This window comes from Pogoniulus pusillus, chromosome 6 (genome assembly GCF_015220805.1).
Source record: "Pogoniulus pusillus isolate bPogPus1 chromosome 6, bPogPus1.pri, whole genome shotgun sequence".
Classification (NCBI taxonomy): domain Eukaryota; kingdom Metazoa; phylum Chordata; class Aves; order Piciformes; family Lybiidae; genus Pogoniulus; species Pogoniulus pusillus.
The window spans coordinates 4,604,410-4,625,365 of record NC_087269.1 but is presented as its reverse complement, the minus strand read 5'-3'; the positions used below and the strand labels follow the sequence as shown (position 1 = coordinate 4,625,365).

The window sequence follows — 20,956 nt, the reverse complement described above, 5'->3', positions numbered from 1 at the left end:
ATCTCCAGGAGTTGAAAGCATGCAGGCAGCTTTACCAAGTAAAACAGAAATGTGTTAAAGGTCACACTAGTGTCTACCACTCTCACAGGTTCATAACTGAGTTTTTTTTGCTCATCAGAAACAAACAGTACAGACATAAAATGGAGGTTACTTCCCTGTTTTACACATTTTGGCTTTTTAGTGTTTCTTGCCCATAAGCACATCAGCATTTGTTAGTCATTTGGGAGAATGATTTGTGGCACTAATATCTCTAATGAGCTGTGCTAAGTGTGGCAGCCTGCAGCACTGCTCTGCCACTTTTAATGAATACCAGGTCTAGATTAGCTGCCATTTCAATTTCAATAAGCCAAGTGTCCAGTTCCTGACAGGATTTTATGCATTTTCTGTTATCTAAAGATAGACCAAGAGATACCACCAATAAAACTACTTTTTCTACTAAATCAACTGGCTTTTAACTCAACTAACACAACACTTCTATGCTAACCTTCTTTCTGCAATCACAACAGTTGTAGTATTTTTGTTGTATCAGGATTGACTTTCCTAATAAAATTATCCTGACTGGTTTATTTTCCTCTTTTATTTCTTATGGTAACTACTTTTCTTGCACAGTGAAGGAACAAAGCAAATGCTCACAGCAGAGTTATAACTCATATTGAAGGCACCAGCTGCCCAAAAAGCAGACAGTTCTGCATTTCTGTTTTTTCCTGTAACTGAAACCACAGTATGGGAAAAACTGAGAACACTGGAACATCCTGATCGTCTGGAATCAGAGTTGCACTCTGGAGAGTCCTACGTAGTATGGTCAGTTGCACCATGGCTATAAGGTCCTCTGTACCAAAACAGCACAACAGGACTCTGCCTTTTCCATGAGAAACTATCTGCAAGATCAGCTGCATAACTCTTCTCCTTGTATTAGCATCCAAAAGGCCTTTTACATGCATATATCCAGAGCTCTGCTTACAGCTAGATACATGCTGCAAAATAAATCTGGAGCTCTGTCCTCTGTTCCTGCCTTCACCACTCAATTCAGAAACACACGTTGGAAGTCCTTTACTCACAGTTAGCTTTGCACTGCTGTCTTTCTATCCAACACACCCACCCTTTAGGCTTAAAATCCAGCTGGTGATAGACTAGGGTCTAAGAACGCAGAACTACACCTTTCTTCTGCAATTATCATAGGATCGTAGAATGGTCTGGGTTGGAAAGAACCTCTGAAGGTCTGCAGGTAGCAGACCAGGTTGCCCAGAGTTTCACCACTTAAGTCTGAGCATCACCACTTTTACTTTGTTATTCTCTAAGTTCAGCAAAAACAAACTAGTTGAGAAACATTACTTAAAATTCCACAGAGAGATCTTAATTTTGACTGCTATCAATATTTCTTTGTAGTATTCCTCTGTATCTTTCTTTTATTAAAAGACAGAAGGAAAGTTTTACTGACTGCTATCAGTATTTCCTTGTAGTATTCCACTGTATCTTTCTTCTATTAAAAGACAGAAGGAAAGTTTTACCAAACATGCTACATAATTACCCGAAATATGTCTAACCTTAACTCCTTAGCAGTCACTCAGCTCAATTTGAACAAAAGTTAAATGAGAAATTACTAAGACAATACTTATTCAGAAAAACTCTTATGCTCTAATGATTCAAAACTGAATATGGGTCACCTGCATCACTCTGAGAAAGAATACCACACTCCAGTATAGAAATAGATGCATTAAACACTTCTGCAATCTGTTAATAGCTGAAGGCTTCACCCAGGAGTTTCAGCCCGGTTTTGATTCTGCAATTCAGGAGAAAGTGGATCATCACCAGGAATGGCAATTCTTACTAGAGAGAGGATGGGTAAATTAATTTGCTTCCACTGCAGTCAGAATAAGCTGTAATGGATTTAAAGTGGTGCACTGGAAACAAGAGTTAGACATTTACAAAAATCTATCTAATTAAGCATTAGAATATCCTGTTAGAACTAGCAGCAGTAGTTTCATCAGCACAGCCTTTTAAGAACAAATGGATGTGCACCATCAGAAATATTTTAGGTACAGCTCATCCTGTTGTGGAGCAGAGGGATGCACAAATGTTAAAGGTTTTATTTTCTACAGCCATATATAAACAGTCTTCATTATTACTGATCACATCCAAACCCCCCCCCCTAAAGTATACAGATGGGAACAAGCATTTTTGTGTGGTGGGTTTTTTTTAAGTGTAAAGTACCTTCACAATATTGCTCCTTCAGAAAGCCTTCCTCCTCTGTCCAAAACAGTTCTTCAGAGCTTTGCTTTAGTTTATGGCACAGATTTTCTGCTCTGTGATTCACTCTGGGACTTGAATAGTTTAAGACTCTGAACTTTGTCTTTACTATTCTTACATACTCTGTCAAGTCTTCTAAATGGAAAAATCTCTGTTTCGTCACTCAGGAACCCTGCACTTGCTTGCCATCCTTCCCTATTCCATGTTTATACACCTGACAGAGTGTTTGAGTAGGACAGAAATATTTTATTTACAAAAGAAGCCAAGCAAGTTGCTTATCACATGCAGAAGTGTCTGTCTGTTTGCTTTCACATACCTAAAGAAAGCAGGAATGCAGGTCCGAGATAAAAATCTTCTCCTTCATTCCAAGCTGTTTACAAAGCAAGTTTTTATAGAAGGAACTTTCAGAGAGCCACAAGATATTACACAGTTAGTGCAGCTACAGCAGTAGCAACAAAAAAAAGATCCTACTGTTTTGAGCCCAATAAAACTTGTCCTTAGTAACTCAGTGATTACCTTTCCACTGGTGCTCGTCGCCATTCAGATTCTGGCTCACCACCTCTTCTCCAGGAGCTTTCAGACTCCCTGTCACCCCAACGAGACTCCTGGACAATAAAAGAAATTCTCTCTGAATATTTTTCAATTAAGCTTTTCAACATTTAATTTACTAATTTCAGAGCATAACTACATCATTAAAAACTTGCTTGTTACAGTGCAGAGAACACAGGACTATCAGAAGGCCCAGGAAAAACTTGATTATGGTCTTGACTGGATTGTTTCTGGCACAGCTGACAAAACAACACAGCTGCCTTTGTGCACCTACTTTACTAGCAGGGTAGGGTACATGGAAACAGTTTACAAAGCTTGTGAGCAAGTGTATGAACAATAGCTATAGTGAGCCACAGCTCCTGCCTGTTAATAGAAAACTGGTTCTGACAGTTTCAACTTCCTGCTGTTTAACGACAGCTGGAATGAATTCAAAGAATGATTTGGATTTTTCTGATGAGACCAGAAAAAGTTACTGAATAAGCCAAAAGCTGTCTCTGTGGCACAGACAATTCTGACCACCTCGATCCACAGAACAGGAGAGGTATTTGTGATTCAGATTGCTTAGATGCACAAAGAATCACAGAATGGTAGGGAATGGAAGTGACCTCTGGAGATCTAGTTCCACCTCCCTCCTAACACAGGTTTGCTTATATCTGGTTGCACAGGACCACCTTTAAATGGGTTCTGAAAGTCTTCAGAGAAAGAGACTCTGCAACCTCTCTGGGCAGCCTGCTCCAGCACCCTCATAGGAAAGAAGTTTTTCCTCACATTGAAGTGTAACATCCTGTGTTTCAGCTTGTCCCCATTGCCCCTTGGTTCGAATCACTGGGCACCACTCAAAAGAGCCTGGTCCCATCCTCATGACCTCCACCCTTTAGATACTGATAAAAATTAAGATCCCCTCTTGGTCTGCTCTTTTGCAAGCTACAGAGCTCCGGGTCACTCAGCCTCTCCTTGTAAGACGAATGCTCCAACAGTTCCCTCATCCTCTTTGAGGCCCTCCACTAGGCTCAGTCCAGTAGCTTCCTGTCCCTCTAACTGGGAAGCACACAACTGGACAAAATATTTCAGATGTGGCCTCACCAGGACAGAGTAGAGGGGAAGGAAAAGCTCCCTTGATCTGTGTTTCAACATAAGAATATACACAGGTTGCACAAGATTGGGCATATCCACTGCACCATGACTCTGTGCTTAAATGCTTTCGAAACGACCCAAAGCAACAAGGGTGAGCAAAGAAAGAATCCCAAAACTGCAAACAGTGTTTTTTAAGTAGTACAGGTATCTCAGAACCTCAGCCAACTTTTGCATATATTCATGGCTAGGAGTACCTCTTCTGGGAAAAATACCAGTAATGATTATGTACCTGACAGGCTATCAAAACAACTGACACCAGCTCTGCTCACTTCCTTTCATAGTCTTACTGGAGGATGCATTAAAGAAAGACAATGGCCATAGTGGCTGAAGTGCAGAACTAGTTCTCCTACCACTATACTGCAAAAACATGGGAGCACAGGTTTGTGGCACTCACATTATTCTTTTAAGGCATTAAACATTTGCAAATGCCTTTCACTTTGTTTCCTGTTGAAGTGGGATCATTCTTTTCCCCAGCACCTGTATTTTTAAGCAGGAAGCTGCACATGCCTCTTGCTTTTATGCATTTGCATATTTCTCTCAAAATTAGGCTTTTATGTTTAGTCTGGGATTTTCCTTCACTGTCTGCTCTAATTCCTGAATTGGGCATGAACCACTACATTTGCGTCATAGAACGGTTTAGGTTGGAAAGGACCTCAAAGATCATCTAGTTCCAACCCCCTGCCATAGGCAGGGACACCTCCCACTAGAACAGGTCGCTCAAGGCTTCATAGAATCAACCAGGTTGGTAGAGACCTCCAAGATCATCCAGTCCAACCTATCCCCCAGCCCTATTCAGTCAACTAGACCAACCTAGTTTTCCTCCTTCTGTGTCAAAATTTTATTCAGTGTTCTTGCCTTTATTTGTATAGTTTTAGAACAGCCTGAAGATCTTAGTAGTTTGTTTGGTTTACATTATTATTGATCTACAGATTCCAGATTCGGCTGAGTGAGCTGTAACTAAGTGACCTCACAATGTTCATAAAGATATGACAGGTCAATGCCAAGAGGTTGCAAGCCAGGCTCTGCTGGGTGATGTCAAATGACAGGACAAGGGGCAATGGGTGGAGGCTGAGGCATAGGAAGTTCCATGGAAACATGAGGAGGATTTTTTTCCCTGTGAGGTTGACAGAACACTGAAACAGGCTGCCCAAGGTGGGTGTGGAGTCTCCCTCTCTGGAGATACTCAAAATCTGCCTGATGTGCTCCTGTGTGATCTGCTTTAGGTGATCCTGCTCTGGCAAGGGGGTTGGACTGGATGAGGTCCCTAACACTCCATGATTCTGTGACAATAACTTAAGCATTAAATCAGCTACTTATGCCACAGATCAAAAACCCAGAATTTACCCCAGGATTTTGCAATGCTGCCATCTTCTTCCGAGTAACCTACAGAAGGCCAAGTCGGAAAGAACCCAAACACTCAGGTGCCACCTACTTTTCTTGAAAATGGGTCATCCAGACCTCTCCTTTCTTCCTCTCGACGACGCTCTCTCTCTTCTATCTCCATCTCTCTCTGCCGTTTTTTCTTCTCCAGCTCTTCCAGCTTCTTGACGCGCTCCTGGTACTCGCGTTGCTCCTGCTCGCGTTTCTCACGCTCTATGCGTTCCTTCTCCTCACGCTCTGCACAACGACAAATGGAAGTAGGATGGATCACACCAAAATAAATTCTGGTACTTTGCTGTATCCACAGAAAGTTTACAAAATAACCTCAGTAACAAAATGAAAAACAGAAGTGTTTCACAGGCTGTGTTTAACTAACTGCAAAACCTCTTTTCTGGAAGTGTGCTGACTTGAAAGCAATAGAAGGAAATCTGGGACACTGATTTCCTTTCATGGGTCAAGGCTAGCTGTTCCCAACCTCAAGCCCAGCTTTTACAGCTTCTCTTCTTGCTAACTTCTAGCATTTCCAAAGCACTGGAAACACAAGGACTGAGATTATGGCCTTCCAGGATCTAAAAAGGGCCTACAAGAAGCCTGGGGGACACGACTATTTACAAGGTCTTGTAATGATAGCAGTGGGTTTAAACTGGCAGAGGGGAGATTGAAACTAGATGTTAGGAAGATGTTCTTTCCAGTCAGGGTGGTGAGACACTGGCACAAGTTGCCCAGGGAGGTTGTGGCTGCTCCCTCCCTGGAAGTGTTCAAGGCCAGGCTGGATGAGGCCTTGAGCGACCTGTTCTATGGGAAGTGTCCCTGTCTATGGCAGGGCAGCTGGAACAGGATGAGGGGCCTGGAACACAAATCCTATGAGGAGAGGTTGAGGGAACTGGGCCTGTTTAGCCTGGAGAAGAGGAGGCTCAGGGGTGATCTTATTACTGTCTACAACTACCTGAAGGGGCATTGTAGCCAGGTGGGGGTTGGCCTCTTCTCCCAGGCAACCAGCAATAGAACAAGGGGACACAGTCTCAAGTTGTGCCAGGGTAGGTATAGGCTGGATGTTAGGAGGAGGTTTTTCACAGAGAGAGTGATTTCCCATTGGAATGGGCTGCCCAGGGAGGTGGTGGAGGCACCGTCCCTGGGGGTCTTCAAGAAAAGACTGGATGAGGCACTCAGTGACATGGTCTACTTGACTGGCTAGGGCTGGGTGATAGGTTGGACTCGATGATCTTGGAGGTCTCTTCCAACCTGGTTGATTCTATGATTCTATGATATTTGAGGTCCCTTCCAATCTAAACCACTCTATGATTCAGTACCGTGAAACAAGGAAACCTTAAGTTAGCTGCATACACATCTGGAGGAGGTCAAGGATGCAAAGGATGAAGTAAGCAGGTTCTCAATTATACCTTTCAGCAGCTGTTCTTCTCGCAGCCTCTGCTCCTCTTCCTCCTTTTCCCTGTAGTAAGTAATGCGCCGCTCTTCTTTGCGCTGTTTCTTGCGTTCCTCCAAGCGATTCCGCCTCTCTTCTGCCAACCGTTCCTGGAACTGCTTAAGTTTATCCTGAGACACAAAGAACACACATGAAAACACCAAAACCACCACATTTAAGAGCTAGACAATTACACAAATTGCTAAATGCAGCTGCACAGGAACACAAACCAACTGCAGCAACATTAAACTTTGCTCTGCTGAAAAGTAACTATGCGGTTGCCATTTCAAACTCTCTGCTATTGGTTTCCTCTTAGGGAATACATTTCTACTCTAGAAGACAGACAGCAGGGCTTCAGTCCTTCACATGCTTTATCAGGATGGGAATTACCTGAATGTTTTGTTACCTGTACCTAAAGCCTCCAGGTGAGGTCTGATCAGAACAAAGTGGCAGAATCACCTCTCTGGATCTGCTGGCTGCGCTGCTTTTGATGCAGCTCAGGATGTGATTTGCCTTCTGGGCTGCAAGCTCACACCAACTGCTCATGTCCAGCTTCTCATCCATCAGCATCCCCAAGTGCTTTTCTGCAGGGCTGCTTTCTATCATCTCATACCCTAGACTCTATTGATAGTAAGGATTCTTTCAACTCAGGTGCAGAACCCTGTACTTACTCTTGCTAAACCTCACTTTAGGGAACTATTACACTACAAAACCATATCCCACATACCTCATAAACTGTTCGTCGGGATGCTTTGAGCCTGGCTTCAAATAAATCTCTATCCTCCAACATCCTAGAGAGTCTGTTCTTGTGCTCAAGGGCTTTCTCACGCTCCAACTGCAAAGTGGTGATCTAAAACCAGAAAGTTACAAAGTAAAATCTTACTATATACTTGCACATAATATACTTCAGTCACTAGAAAGAGAAATCATCTTTTCCTTTTTCAGATCCAAGACAGGAGATACTGCTGCTCACTTCTGAGATGAAATTGCAAAGGTAATCTTTAATTTTGAAGATCAACTTCATATCCCTTTTTCCTTTGGATCAAGATGGGCAAAAAAGGCAGTGCAAACCCCATGATTGTTCAGTCATCTCTGATGGATTTTATTATCTGAACAAAAGCTCCTTACCCTTTCTTCTTCCTGTTGCTCCCACAGCTCCATATCACGCACTCTCTGCTCCTCATATGCAGTCTTTATTAAAGGAATTTCTTCTAAGCGTTTTGCTCTCTCAAAATAGTCGATCTATATCAAGACAGCATAACAGACCCTTAGCATGGCACAATGCAAACAACACATCTGGAAGACTTCAGCATCTCCTGCAGAAAATCCCAATATTTGGAGACTTCTCTAATATATCTGATAGTATTGCCCAAGAACAACCATACTGGACCACATAAAGAACCACCTAACCAACAACCTGACAACTAAGTGGACTTCTAGGCAAGGATGCAATAAAAGGGGCAGGCACATGTACCACACTCAGGATCATCAATTTTCAGCTCCTGGCATTTCCTTTAAGTTTTTTTTTTCATATTTAACAGCCACTGGTGGATGTTATCTTTTGTCCTTTTGAAATCAAATAAGCTTTTCATATACAGCAATGTATTTCAGGAACAACTGTTGTGTGTGCTCCACTGCTACCTACAAACAGCTCTGAATACGGTTCCTACCAGCTTCAGCTGATACTTTGCTATCTCTTGCAATCAGTGTGGGAACAACTGTCAAAGTTGTCAGTTGTTACAGCAGGTACACTCTTACAGACTGCTACTATATCCTCTCTTCAGAAGTCTGTTGGACACAGGCTTACTAATTCACAGAGACATTTCTCACACAGAAGCTAATCCACATTATTAATAACTCGTGCTGGCCTCCTCAAACTTGCAGTCCCTTTTTGAGGCAGGCTCGAATTGCACAAAGCGCTCAAGATGCGGAATGACTAAGTTCTCACTGCTGAGTAAGGATGTTAATTTTGGAGCTCAGCATTTAACACATAAAGCTAAAGACTGAGATTATTTTTTTCCCCACCTTCCCTACACAAATACAGTATTCTACAGCTATATAAACTGGACTTCAAAGGCTTTTCCTTTTATCTCACAGCTGCTAAGTTTTCTTTGGTGAAGAATTCTGTGAAAAGCCTTTTGGAAAATCCAACTTAGTTACACCAGCCAGACCACTCTTACTCATGTTTGCTTTGACAGATTCAGAGAACTCAGAGAGGAAGTCCTGTCTTATAATTTGTTGATAAACTCTGTTGACCTGTCAGATTTAATCATAATTACTCAAGTGACTACTAATTCTATCATTTACCATTCTGCTACTTTGCCCAGTATAAGCAAAAGGCTTACAAACCTGCAGCATAAAAAAAATCCTCACTGCAATCTTTTTGAAGAAACTTAGCACTTGGTGCCATGGTCTGGTTGACTGGCTAGGGCTGGGGGACAGGTTGGACTGGATGATCTTGGAGGTCTCTTCCAGCCTGACTGATTCTATGATTCTGTGATTCCACTAGTATCAAGCCAGTTTTAATTGACCTGAATTAGCAACTCTGTAATCTAACCTCAGGACTTTTAACAGTATTCAGGAATAAAACTGAGTGAGTTTCACCTTGCCCAAGTTCTATGTTTCAATCTATAACATATTCATCACAGTTTTACAGACCCCCAAGTTTCAGGCAGATCTTGTTCTGCCATCTAGAAGGGCTCTATCAGTGGAATTTCCTCTCTGTTAGTGAGGATTAATGCAACTAATTAAATTTAGCTCCTCTGTGATGACCTTGCTTTCTGTGATCATTTAATCTTCTCTGAACATTTTCCAATTACAAGTTTACCCAACTAAGAACCAGTTCATATACAGCTTAAGGGTCAATTTTCAAACCAACTCCTTTAATTAGATCTGTGCACTGATACTAGAAACTCAATTAGCTTCTAACACATTTACCTCTTTTTGGCTTCAAACACTTAACATTTTCAAACACAAACACATATATACACACACAAAAAATACTATTAATGTATCAATACAGGAGTTCTCAAACTATAGCATTCTATCCATGTTTGTACCCTTCCTACTCTGTACCTTTTTCTCCTGGTTTTTCAGACGTTCCTGAAGTTCCTTCTTTTCTTTTTCCAGCTGCTCAACTTGTTTAGCCATAATAAAATCAGGATCCAATTCTTCAAGATCCTACAACCAAATAAAGTTATCAATACAAAATAAAACACACTTTTGTTCGCTGCTGTTACAGATGTGGGTTTTGTATTTATTTAAGCTTCTCTGCAGCTTTCCCCTTGACTTTTAAACTAAATTTGCTTCAGAAACATTCTCAGTTTCTTCTCTCTTCTGGGTACCTTGAGTTTTGTTTTCAAATAACCCTCCAAAGCATTTCTATCTTCACAGATAATTGAGAGACAGTCCAAGTACTACATAATCTGATCTGCAGGTGTATTTTGTATTTCAGATAGTGTTTAAGCAACAAGGAAATGTTACAAAAATCAAATACTACTAACCATCAAATCCAGCTGCACTTAATTCTTCCAGGTAAAAAGACCTATGCAAACCCAGGTAAGAATAAAAAGACCTATGTAAACCCAGAATTTGGGTTTACTTACACTGTTAAGCAGTATTTAAGTGTCAAATTGTCTCGTTTTTTTAAGGGACACTAATTATAAGATCAGTTACAGTAAAAAAAAAGTAAGAGAATAATGGAATTGAGGCAGACAAGCAACATTAACACCAGAAAAACCCCTCCTAATTTCAGTGATGCTTTGCATACCTCAATGTCAATATCTTTAAATGCTTTGGCTCCCAGCTCAGTCTTCTTAATCTGCTCCAAGCGCTCACGAACAGTCTTCTTTTTGATCTGCTCATGCTCCTGCAGGATGCGCTCCTTCTCCCTCTCCTTTGCCTCCTGGCGCAGCCTCTCCTCTTCGGCTTTCCGGACCTTCTGTAACTCTGCCTCACGCTGCTCCAGCTCCTCTTTTTCCCGCTGGATGTTCAAGCTTTCCAGGCGTTCTTTTCTCTCCTCTATAGTTTGACGACGGGCAAGAATCCGCTGATGTTCCTTCCGTGAATTTTTGAGGAAGGCAGTGACCGCCAGCTGATGCTGTTCCTCCTTCTCTTGCTGAATGTGAATTAAGAATAAGGTGATGGATACAGCATCTCTTAAAACCAGCAGAAAGCACAGCAAATGCTCCTCAGAGAACTCAAGAGTTCAGTTTTCACAGCTGCACGGAAATGAAGCTGTGAATGGCAAATCTGCTCACTCATCCAAATGGCACACAAGGTACTATCGACCGACTAGAACCACGTGCATAAGGTGAAAGCTGTCTGTAGAAGGCAATACTTTGCAACATATCTTAAGTACAATGGTTTCAAACTTTTTTCTGTCCAAACCGCTGCACACCCATGTTACTGATAACTCAGGCTAATTGATAAGGGTGGAGGGGGAGTCAATTTTGTTTGCCTCTGCATGTGCTGGTAAGTATAGCACCACATGCTCTGTATTGAACCCAATCTCGCTTGTTTTTAAACTTTTTCATTTTCCCAAATGCACTAACCTAAGAGAAGAAAGATCCTTACTAACACAAATCACCTGTGAGATGATAAAAATATTATCAACAACTTAGGTACCGTGCTAGTTTGAAGCTAGCTAGAACGTTTTGGTGAGAAGAGCTAGATTACAGGCTGTGAAAGGGAAACAATGGTGGTGTCTACTTCACTCACAGGCTTGCTGAGAGGTGTAAGAGCAAGAATCCAAACACGGATAAGGGAGTCACTCTTTGTCCGGGCTGTGGGCTGCATTTCTCTCTAACCTCACTTTCCATCTGTCTGATTGATCCACTTGCTTCCTAATCCCCTGGCCAACCTCCATTCTTCCTTGGGGCACAAGGCAATGTCTGGGGTAAGGTAGGGGAGTGGGAGAAGGTGGAAGGGTGGTTGGGAGCCCCTCCTGGGGTCTCAGGTTTCTGGGAGGGGAGTTGTGTTTCTGTATTACCTTTTACTTTGTATATTTCTGTATAAAACTGTATATATATTGTAACTATCTGCTTGTCTACTGTGCTAAGCTGTAAGTATAAGCTTCATTCAAATTTCCAGAGCCGATCGAGTCTAGTCAGGGTGATTTCCCAAGTATGGGGGGGCTAGTAACACCCAAATCACCACAGGTACAAACATTGTATAACCCAATTCTAATTATAAAACCCACTAGATGTCCAGACACTAACATACAGATTGTTCTTGAAGCAGTGCCCCATCACTCTCCTCCAGAGTACCAACATGGTTCTTTGCAGAGTCTCATGCTGCACATATTGAGAAGTGCAGATGTGTGAGCTCATGGAGCTGCCCATTTCCATCCGCCCAGCAAGGAGCAAAGCACTGTAGCTAAACTGGCTCACTGCACTCCCTTAGTCATGCTCCCAAAACGTGCACCAGCTCTGAGGTATTTTCAGTCTTCTGTCACCTCTAGGGCATTTGACAAAACCATTGAAACATCCACACTTTGTTACAGATCCAGATAAAATGGAGGTGCCAGAAATACAAAACTTAAAAGCCTTAGATTAATCAAAGACTGTTGTGAGTCACAACAAATTCCACAGGAGTCACAAGTTTTAAGCACCTGTAAAATATGAAAAGTTTCGATCTGAATAGAGAAGGAAAAAATTGCTATAAACTTATTCTTGACTGATATTAACCTTGACACTGTAGTCCAATTTTACTAGCAAAATTACTACCACTTATGCCTTACTCAGCTAATTGTAGTAACATGTCAAGTGTAAGACATTTCTATCTATGAATGTGCAGAGAGAGAGCATGTTCTTTTCTCTCAAAGCAACAATCCACGTGTCTAATTCCAGCTAGCATTAGGTGTCACGACGCAGCTCTACTCTGTATTTTAAGAACATTACTATTTCAACATGTATAAAGTATCTGACACAGACATCTTGCTATCAGCTTTTTTCCCTATGGAAAAAAAAATATTTAGTATGTTTTCTATGAAATATTTCATAAACATGAAGCAAAAGAAAAAAATTATCACTGCTCTTTTAAGAGAAGGGAAAGTTTAACTTGCCACAACCAAAGAATGCACCGCAAGACAAGAGAGACGTGGAGGTGCTGAAGCAGTTCCAGAGGAGGACAACAAAGCTGGGGAAGGGCCTGGAGAATAAATCTGATGAGGAGAGACTGAGGGAGCTGGGGATGGTTAGTTTGAGGAAGAGGATGCTGAAGGGAGACGTCATTGCTGTCTACAACTACCTGAAGAAACATTGTGCAGAGGCTGCTGCTGGGCTCTTCTCGCAGGTCACTGGAGAGAGAACAAGGTGGAATGGCCTCAAGCTGAGGCTGGGGAGGTTTAGATTGGACATTAGGGAAAAATATTTCACAGAGTGGTCAGGGACTGGAATGAGCTGCCCAGGGAGGTAGTGGAGTCACCTACCCTGAATGTGTTTAAGGGTGGTTTGGATGTGTTGCTTAGGACTACGGTTTAAGGTGAATCTTGTAGAGTAGGGTTCTAGGTTTGACTGGGTGATCCTGAGGGGCTTTGCCAACCTGGATGTTTCTGTGATCCCAGACTGATTTACACCTTGCTCCTTCGCAGCTCTGGAGAACCTGAAATGTGAGCTCACTGGTGAGTCTGATCTTGAGTCCAACAGCCCCAGACTCCCTGAGGACAGGGAGTGACAAGGACAGCGAGTTGTGGGATGTTGTGATGGTGTTTTCAGATTCTCCTCAGAATCACAGAATCATCCAGGCTGGAAAAGACCTTCAAGATCATCCAGTCCAACCTATCACCTAACACCTTCTAATTAACTAACTCATGGCACTAAGTGCCTCATCCAGCCTCCTTTTAAACACCTCCCAGGATGAGGACTTCACTACCTCCTCAGGCAGCCCATTCCAATGCCAATCACTCTTGCTGGTAAGAACTTCTTCCTAATGTCCAACCTAAACCTGCCCTGGTGCATCTTGAGGCTGTGTCCTCTTGTTCTGTCCCTGGTTGCCTGGGAGAAGAGACCATCTCATCTGAGTACAATCTGCTTTCAGGTAATGGTAGAGAGCAAGTTACATTCCATGTTCTTTGCAACAGGAGTTTCTCCTGGAAGAACAAAGAAAACAGGCACTGGGATTTTCAGAAATGCATATAACATTTTAAACACAACCTGGCTCTGCAGACCCACCAATGGGAAGGTTATTATTTGGTATAGCCTAAACCTGATATATGCAGGATTGAGCATTTAAACTCAGTCCTCTTATGTATATTTTAACACAATTTTATTGTTATGACTATACACTAGCTGGTTAAGTTCATTTAAGAATTCCTCTTCACAGGCACCAATAGCTGACTACTGCCAGGCTGAAAAGCAATGAAGTTAAAAGTGCATCTCACCTGAAAAAATACACTAATTGAGATATAAATTTTGGTATGAAGTATCAATTAGCTTCTATTTAATCTGCAAGTCCATCGTTACTGTCTAATTACATTACCACAATGCTCTGAAAAAGAGACCAACACACTTCTGAAAAATAAACAAATCTTCCAAAGCACCAATCACTGCCCACTCAGATCCTTGCCATGTGATCTTAAATTAATCATTAGATAGCTCACAGCCTTTCCTAAGTTAAGGAAAGGTAAAACAAGTAACTCCTTCAAGGATGCTCTCATGACTTCAAAGTTTGCCTTGCTAAACCAGGAAATTAAGATCGATTAGAACAGGTGAGTATGGAACAGATGCCAAAAGATACTTTGTTATTAATAAGTATCTTAATACTTCCCTATTTTAGGATATATTTACCTCAAGGATGGGTTACTTGCACTGAAGGAAGAGGACAGCAGTAACAGTATCAATGAGTAAGAGTATCAGTGGGTGGAAGCTGAGGCATAGGAAGTTTCACTTAAACATGAGGAACTTTTTCCCTGAGAGAGTGACAGAACACTGGAACAGGCTGCTATGGGGAGTTGTAGAGTCTCCCTCTTTGGAGATATTAAAAACCTGCCTGGAACCCTTCCTGTGTGATCTGGTATAGGTGATTCAGCTCTGGCAAGGCGGGTGAACTAAATGATCCTTCAAAGTCTCTTCTATCCCCTGACACTCTGTGAGTCTGTGAATCACCACTGCACTAAGGACAGACTATTGTAAGGAGCAGCTGACCAGAAAGGGAAAAAAAAGGCAAAAACCAAACAAGAAGGCTGTCCAAGGTCCACAGAAAAACATCACACAATGCACACGAGGGCAACGTCAGCATGTGTCAGCATTCTCAGAAGGCTTAAAATGACTTACCATTAAGTGAGGAGGCTTGATGACTGCAAGGGCCTTGGCCAGAGCAGAGGACATGGCAGTCAACTGATTTCTGATTTGTTCAGAAGGCATGCTTTGCAGTTGAGGGCCCAGTGGAGCATCTTCTCTAGTACTGTAATTCAAATCTGAGCCAAAACTCAGCGTCCGAGTGGTATGGTCAAGGCGAACCTGCACAAAACAAACAGAAAAATGATTGTGTTGTTTATTAAACAATTTCTCTATTAGGGGTTGGAAGGGACCCCTGGAGATCAACGAACCCAACCCCCCTGCCAGAGCAGGACCATACAATTTAGCTCACAGAATCACATCCAGATGGGTCTTGACAGTGTCCAGAGAAGGAGACTCCACAACCTCTCTGGGCAGCCTGCTCCAGTGCTCTGTGACCCTTACAGTAAAGAATTTTCCCCTTGTGTTGAGGTGGAACCTTCTGTGCTGTAGTTTATACCTATTACCCCTTGTTCTTTCACAGGGCACAACTGAGAAGAGTTTGTCCCCTCCGTCTTGACCCCCAGCCCTCAAATATTTATAAACATTGATTAGATCCCCTCTAAGTCTTCTCTTCCCCAGACCAATATGCCCCAGGTCCCTCTGTTGCACTGCCTGTGACCAGCATGAGTAAAGAGAAAGCAGAAATAAGTTTTTAGCTACACCAGACTACAGGAAATGCCAACTTACAGAAGCAAAATAGCACTGTGAATAAAAGTTTATTGGACTCCCATGGTTTACACACAAAACCAAACAAAAACCTATTTAAACTGAAAACAAAACACTGAAAGAGGCTAAAGTTTCAATGATCCTTTGAAATGAGCACAGAAAACCACTCTTGCCTTTTCCTCCACATTAGCAATATGCAAAACAAGAATCCTAATGTAGACAGTTTTAACATTTTTAAAATATCAGCTGAATTTGTGTCTTAACATAAATTAATTAATTCAGCTTTATCTAAAAATCCTAAATGGATAATTATTAAGAACCTTGACTACAAATTACTTGTATCAACAGCTGAAACGTTTCATTCCAGGCTGTGGGACTTTCAATACAGGTAACTGCACTAACAACACTACCTTCACCAGCAGCTGAAATTGCCACCAGTGCACACTTCAGATGTTGGTGCTTCACTTCAGACACTTGGTTAGACAAGAAAAACAACATCAGCAACTACCCAGTCCTGCACAACTAACACAGCACAGTCAGAACTTCCTATCTCTGTGTTAGGCTTGCTACAGCATACACTGGACTAAATGACTTGGACCCACAGGGCAAGTTTCAGCAGATTTTATTACAACTTTCACTTCTACTGGACTCATTGGTTGTTGCAGACCTAAATCAAAAATGCACACCAGAATACAGGTAACTGCCAGTTGTTAATATTGTCACCCACATTTTTAGTCTAGCTTATCTCCATCCACCAGAATCAATTGTCTTCCTTGGGTACAACATCATCCCATGTAAAACAGCTGAATCTAACCAATCACAGAATTATTGTGGAATAGACGTCTGAGGTTCATCATGTCCAGCCTATGACCTAACATCACCACATCAATTAGACCATGTCACTTAGTGCAACATCCAAGCTTTCCTTAAAACACCTCCAGGAACGGTGACTCCACCACCTCCCTGGGCAGTCCATTCCAGTGTCTAATGCCCCTCTCTATCAGGAAGTGCTTCCTAACATCCATAGAATCATAGAATCAACCAGGTTGGAAGAGACCTCCAAGATCATCCAGTCCAACTTACCATCCAGCCCTATCCAGTCAAGTAGAACATGGCACTAAGTGCCTCATAGAGTCTTTTCTTGCCTGGGAGAAGAGGCCACCCCCCACCTGGCTACAAACTAACCCTCCCCTAGAACAGCTTCAGACTCTGCCCTCTCCTCTTGTCACAACGCTGGGAGAAGAGCCTGACCCCCACCTTACTACACCTTCCCTTCAGGTAGCTGTAAAGTGTCCTCCCTGAGCCTCCTCCACACATTTCACACAAACTTCCTTACAATACTTACTTGTAGGTCACAATGTCTGGCTGCATCAACAATACAACGCTCCAGCTGGAAAGCATCAACAAAAGGAACCAGGGAACACAGACGAGCAAATTCAATGCTTTGATAGATCTGGGCCACCTGTAAGTGAACAGAGGTATTTGAACTCATTCAAGAGATCAGTAATAAAAGCTGTTGCAGGAGCTATAAAGTTAACTTTTTCAATTGTTGCCAAATGAACATATACATATTAATACAACTGCAAATACTCTCTCAGGATTTCATTTCTCTGCTGTGTTCAAACCTAACCCAAGACCTAATGTCATTCTTGCCACAGCTGCATTGTATGAAGGAGACTGGCAGCAGTACTACAGAAAGCTATGCTGCTAATTAGCCTTCAACCATTTCTTTAGCACATCAGAAATAACACTGCTCATCACTTGTCAAGAAAGCAGGTCAATGAAATGTGCACTTTATAAAGCATCCAAACACACCAAAACATTACTCCAAGCAAAGTTTTAAGAAACAGCTGAATAAGACATCACAGATCTGGAACAAAGAAGATCTAATCAAGAGGTCACACTGCTGTATGCAGCCACTATGAAGCTCCAATGGGCTGTACCTCACTGATGAAATAAACTTGAAGGTAGAGGCTATATGCTGGGAAAAAGCTTTTTAAAACCACAGTGGCTTTCTCTTTGATGGAGACAAAATTACTTCAGCTTAAGTTCCCAATTTAAGAGTTCTTCCAAAGCATTTTCTAGCTTACATACCCATGAACATACATTTTCTTTATTCATACCTGCTGCAGAAGGCGAAGAATGGTGTTGTTCTGCAGGTGAGGAACATACAGCTGCAGTTCAGGTTCCTTTTCAGCTTGATCTTTCACCCAGTTCAGAACCTATCAAAACGATGAGAAGTTACTCTGTCTGCATCAAGACTTAAAAACTTCAACATCAAAGTATGAAGGCAGAGCTCTTCAATGCTTCTGGTCTACAGCTCAGGAAACCACAGCACTCCTGTCTAGATACTTCATTTCACTCCAGTGCATGACTTTGATCAGAACACTTTCATATCAGGCAGGTAACATTTGTTGTATGAAGGCAACTGACAGTAATGGCAACATTTGCCACACTGCTAATTTACCTTCAAGTTCTTTTTAGCACCTCAAATATCTTTATTCCCACTATCAAAGAAAAAGATTATGATGTGCTTCATCAATTCACAACTTACATTCACCTGACACGTCTCATTATATTACCTCACAATACTCTACATTTCAATAGTAAAAACAGTCACTGGTGTATTTTGACACTCCTCACACAACCCACATGCATGCATGTGCAAAGTTTTCTCGTTCCTATTCCTACATTTTCAGTAAAGTTCAACTCAGTAACATCTCCACCAATAAGACTTTCTGATACATTCCCAAAACTCTGCACCTTTCCAGAGGCTTCTTTAAATAGCACCCTTGAGACCTGCCTAATTTTCATTCTACTTCAATGACATAGTCTGCTACAAGTAGCAGATGTTACATGCCACTCATGGCAATTGAGTTTGACAGAATCACAGAATGGTGGGGGCTGGAAGAGACTTCTGCAGATCATCTAGTCCAAGTCCCCTGCCAAAGCAGGTTCACCTAGGGGCAGGCCACACAGGAACACATTCAGGAGGGGTTTAAAAGTCTCCAGAGAAGAAGACTCCACAATCACTCTGGGCAGGCTGGTCCAATTTGTACTCACTGCTCCTCATCCCGTGGCTGGCCACCACAGAAAAGAGACTGGCCCATTCTCTTTAACTCTACCCTTTAAATATCGATAAACATCCACAAGATAGAATCACAGAATTGTTTAGGTTGGAAGGGACCTCTCAAAGGTCATTCAGTTCCAACCCTCCTGCCATATGCAGGGACACCTCCCACTAGAACAAGTTGCTCAAGGCCTCATCCAATCTGGCCTTGAACAAATCCAGGGAGGTAACATCCACAACCTCTCTGGGCAACCTATTCCAGTGTCTCACCACCCTCCCTGCAAAGAACTTCTTTCTAACATCTAGTTTAAATCTCCCCTTTGCCAGTTTAACCCTAAGATGCCTTCTCAGTCTTCTGCTCTGCAGGCTGAACAGCCCTAGGTCCCTCAGCCTTTCCTCTGATGCTCCAGTCCATACATCATCTTCACAGCCTTCCGCTGGACCCTCTCCAGCAGTTCCTTCTCTCTCGAACTGGGGAGCCCAGAGCCAGACACAATACTCCAGATGTGACCTCACTAAGGCAGAGGGGAAGGAGACCCTCCCTTGACCTTCTGGCCATATTTTTTTTGATGCACCCCAGGATACCATTGGCCTTCTTGAGCACAAAGGCATACTGCCGGCCAACTACTGAAAATCCTGGCAGCAGAAGCAGCTAGCTGCTATTTGCCACAAATCCATAGTCAAATAAGAAGACTACTACTCAAGACCAATTACCACACACAGAGAACTACAAAACTTACCTTGCTGACACGGCTGCATAATTTGAGTGGGTGAAAGTCTACTTCAAGCCAGTTGTAAAGTTCCTTCACTTCTGGAACAACGTACTGCACTACGTTGAACCTTACCTACGGTCAACACAAAAACCCCACAAAGACCTCAAAATAAATACAGTATTAACAAACAGTTATGCTTTAAGAATTTTACATTCAAGAAGTTAAATAAGCACCAGATGTATTTTTGATTACAGCATTTTTAATTGTAGAGGTAACGACTCTGCTGTGCTACTCAACTGTTTGTATTTGAAAAATGGAAAAGAAAATAAAACCCAAAGAAATAAGATAAATATTTTGGCTAGAGCACCACCTTCAACTTTTAGCTCTTTCTACTACACAGATGTAGGCCCACATTCAAATTAAAAACACACATGTCAGTTTGTTAGCAAACATCTAAAGTTCTAAATTATGGTCTTAGGGCAAAATGCAGAGGAGCCAGAAGAACTAATGTGAATTGAGAAGTGAATCCTGAATCTATGTTTTAGCCATATACGCAAGAAATTCAGAGATCCTCTGAAAATACTTAGCTCTGACTGAACACCTGACTTATTCATGAATAGCTGGGAAGCTCTGAGCATAGATACACCTCTCCTCCCTTCAAACTAAACACAAGTTCTCATAATCAGTTGTGTGCTTACAGTTCACTACTCAACATCTAACCTGCACTTATCCAAACCTCAGTTAAAACAGAAAAATAAACATTGTTCAGTTAATCTCACACCACAGAGGAGAGGGACAAAGAGCAAAGCTCTCATTCACACCTCTTTCCCAATCTCTCAGTTTCAAAATTAATTTGTTGCTGAGGTTCCATAAAGGACAACATTGCATCTGACTATTTAGGGCACACAAGCACTCAAGCCTCCCATTATTGCTGCCACTTCCAAACAGCCCTCCTTAGGAATGTTAAACTGTAACACTATAACACGAGTCACGCAATTAAATATAAACCTGTTTTAACTTTAACTGCTGCTCTAGAAGGGAAAGTCCAAAAAGAAGATTCTTAGATACTCAAAAACTGTTTATCTGAACACCATTACCTACCATATCATTAATGAGACTGGCACGTGTAGGTGGGGCCTGCAAGCCCAACAGGGTTGCCAGGCGCCGCTGCTTCTCAACAATAATGCCATCCATATCCAGAAGGCGAGCAATATCTGTTCTCTCAGGTGTTATAGGAATTGACAGAGTAGCCAAAAGGACTCGAGTAGACATCCTGTTGACAAAATACAACCACAAAAGCTGAACTCGAACAGAACACTGATTAACTCCTCTTATGTGCCAATTCAAGAGTAAGATCGAGTAGCATCTATGATGCAAAAACATCTGCACTAACAGGAAAGGCCCAGAACAGTACAAAATGTGGTGCACTTCAGTAACCAGGGTAAAGATTTTGATACTATCTTTTCATTACTTACACCTATGTGTATAGATATAT

General features: G+C 42.0%; 1 protein-coding gene and 1 non-coding gene across 3 annotated transcripts in view; both read right to left on the bottom strand.

Annotated features, from left to right (window-relative positions):
* Positions 1–20,956, bottom strand: part of EIF3A (eukaryotic translation initiation factor 3 subunit A) — a 41,380-nt gene that overhangs the window by 8,155 nt on the left and 12,269 nt on the right. For both annotated transcript variants that reach the window (XM_064144274.1, XM_064144275.1), the window contains exons 7-18: positions 20,563–20,734; positions 19,489–19,593; positions 17,802–17,900; positions 17,024–17,140; positions 15,007–15,192; positions 10,503–10,850; positions 9,809–9,913; positions 7,862–7,975; positions 7,461–7,583; positions 6,711–6,864; positions 5,363–5,547; positions 2,764–2,852 (exon numbers count right to left, since the gene is read on the bottom strand). In XM_064144274.1, the coding sequence (XP_064000344.1) occupies positions 2,764–2,852; positions 5,363–5,547; positions 6,711–6,864; positions 7,461–7,583; positions 7,862–7,975; positions 9,809–9,913; positions 10,503–10,850; positions 15,007–15,192; positions 17,024–17,140; positions 17,802–17,900; positions 19,489–19,593; positions 20,563–20,734 (1,797 nt within the window). The remainder of the gene's footprint in view (positions 1–2,763; positions 2,853–5,362; positions 5,548–6,710; positions 6,865–7,460; positions 7,584–7,861; positions 7,976–9,808; positions 9,914–10,502; positions 10,851–15,006; positions 15,193–17,023; positions 17,141–17,801; positions 17,901–19,488; positions 19,594–20,562; positions 20,735–20,956) is intronic.
* LOC135176581 (small nucleolar RNA SNORA19) lies at positions 17,340–17,471 on the bottom strand. Its single transcript, XR_010302740.1, has one exon. It is a non-coding gene; the product is annotated as a small nucleolar RNA SNORA19 (small nucleolar RNA).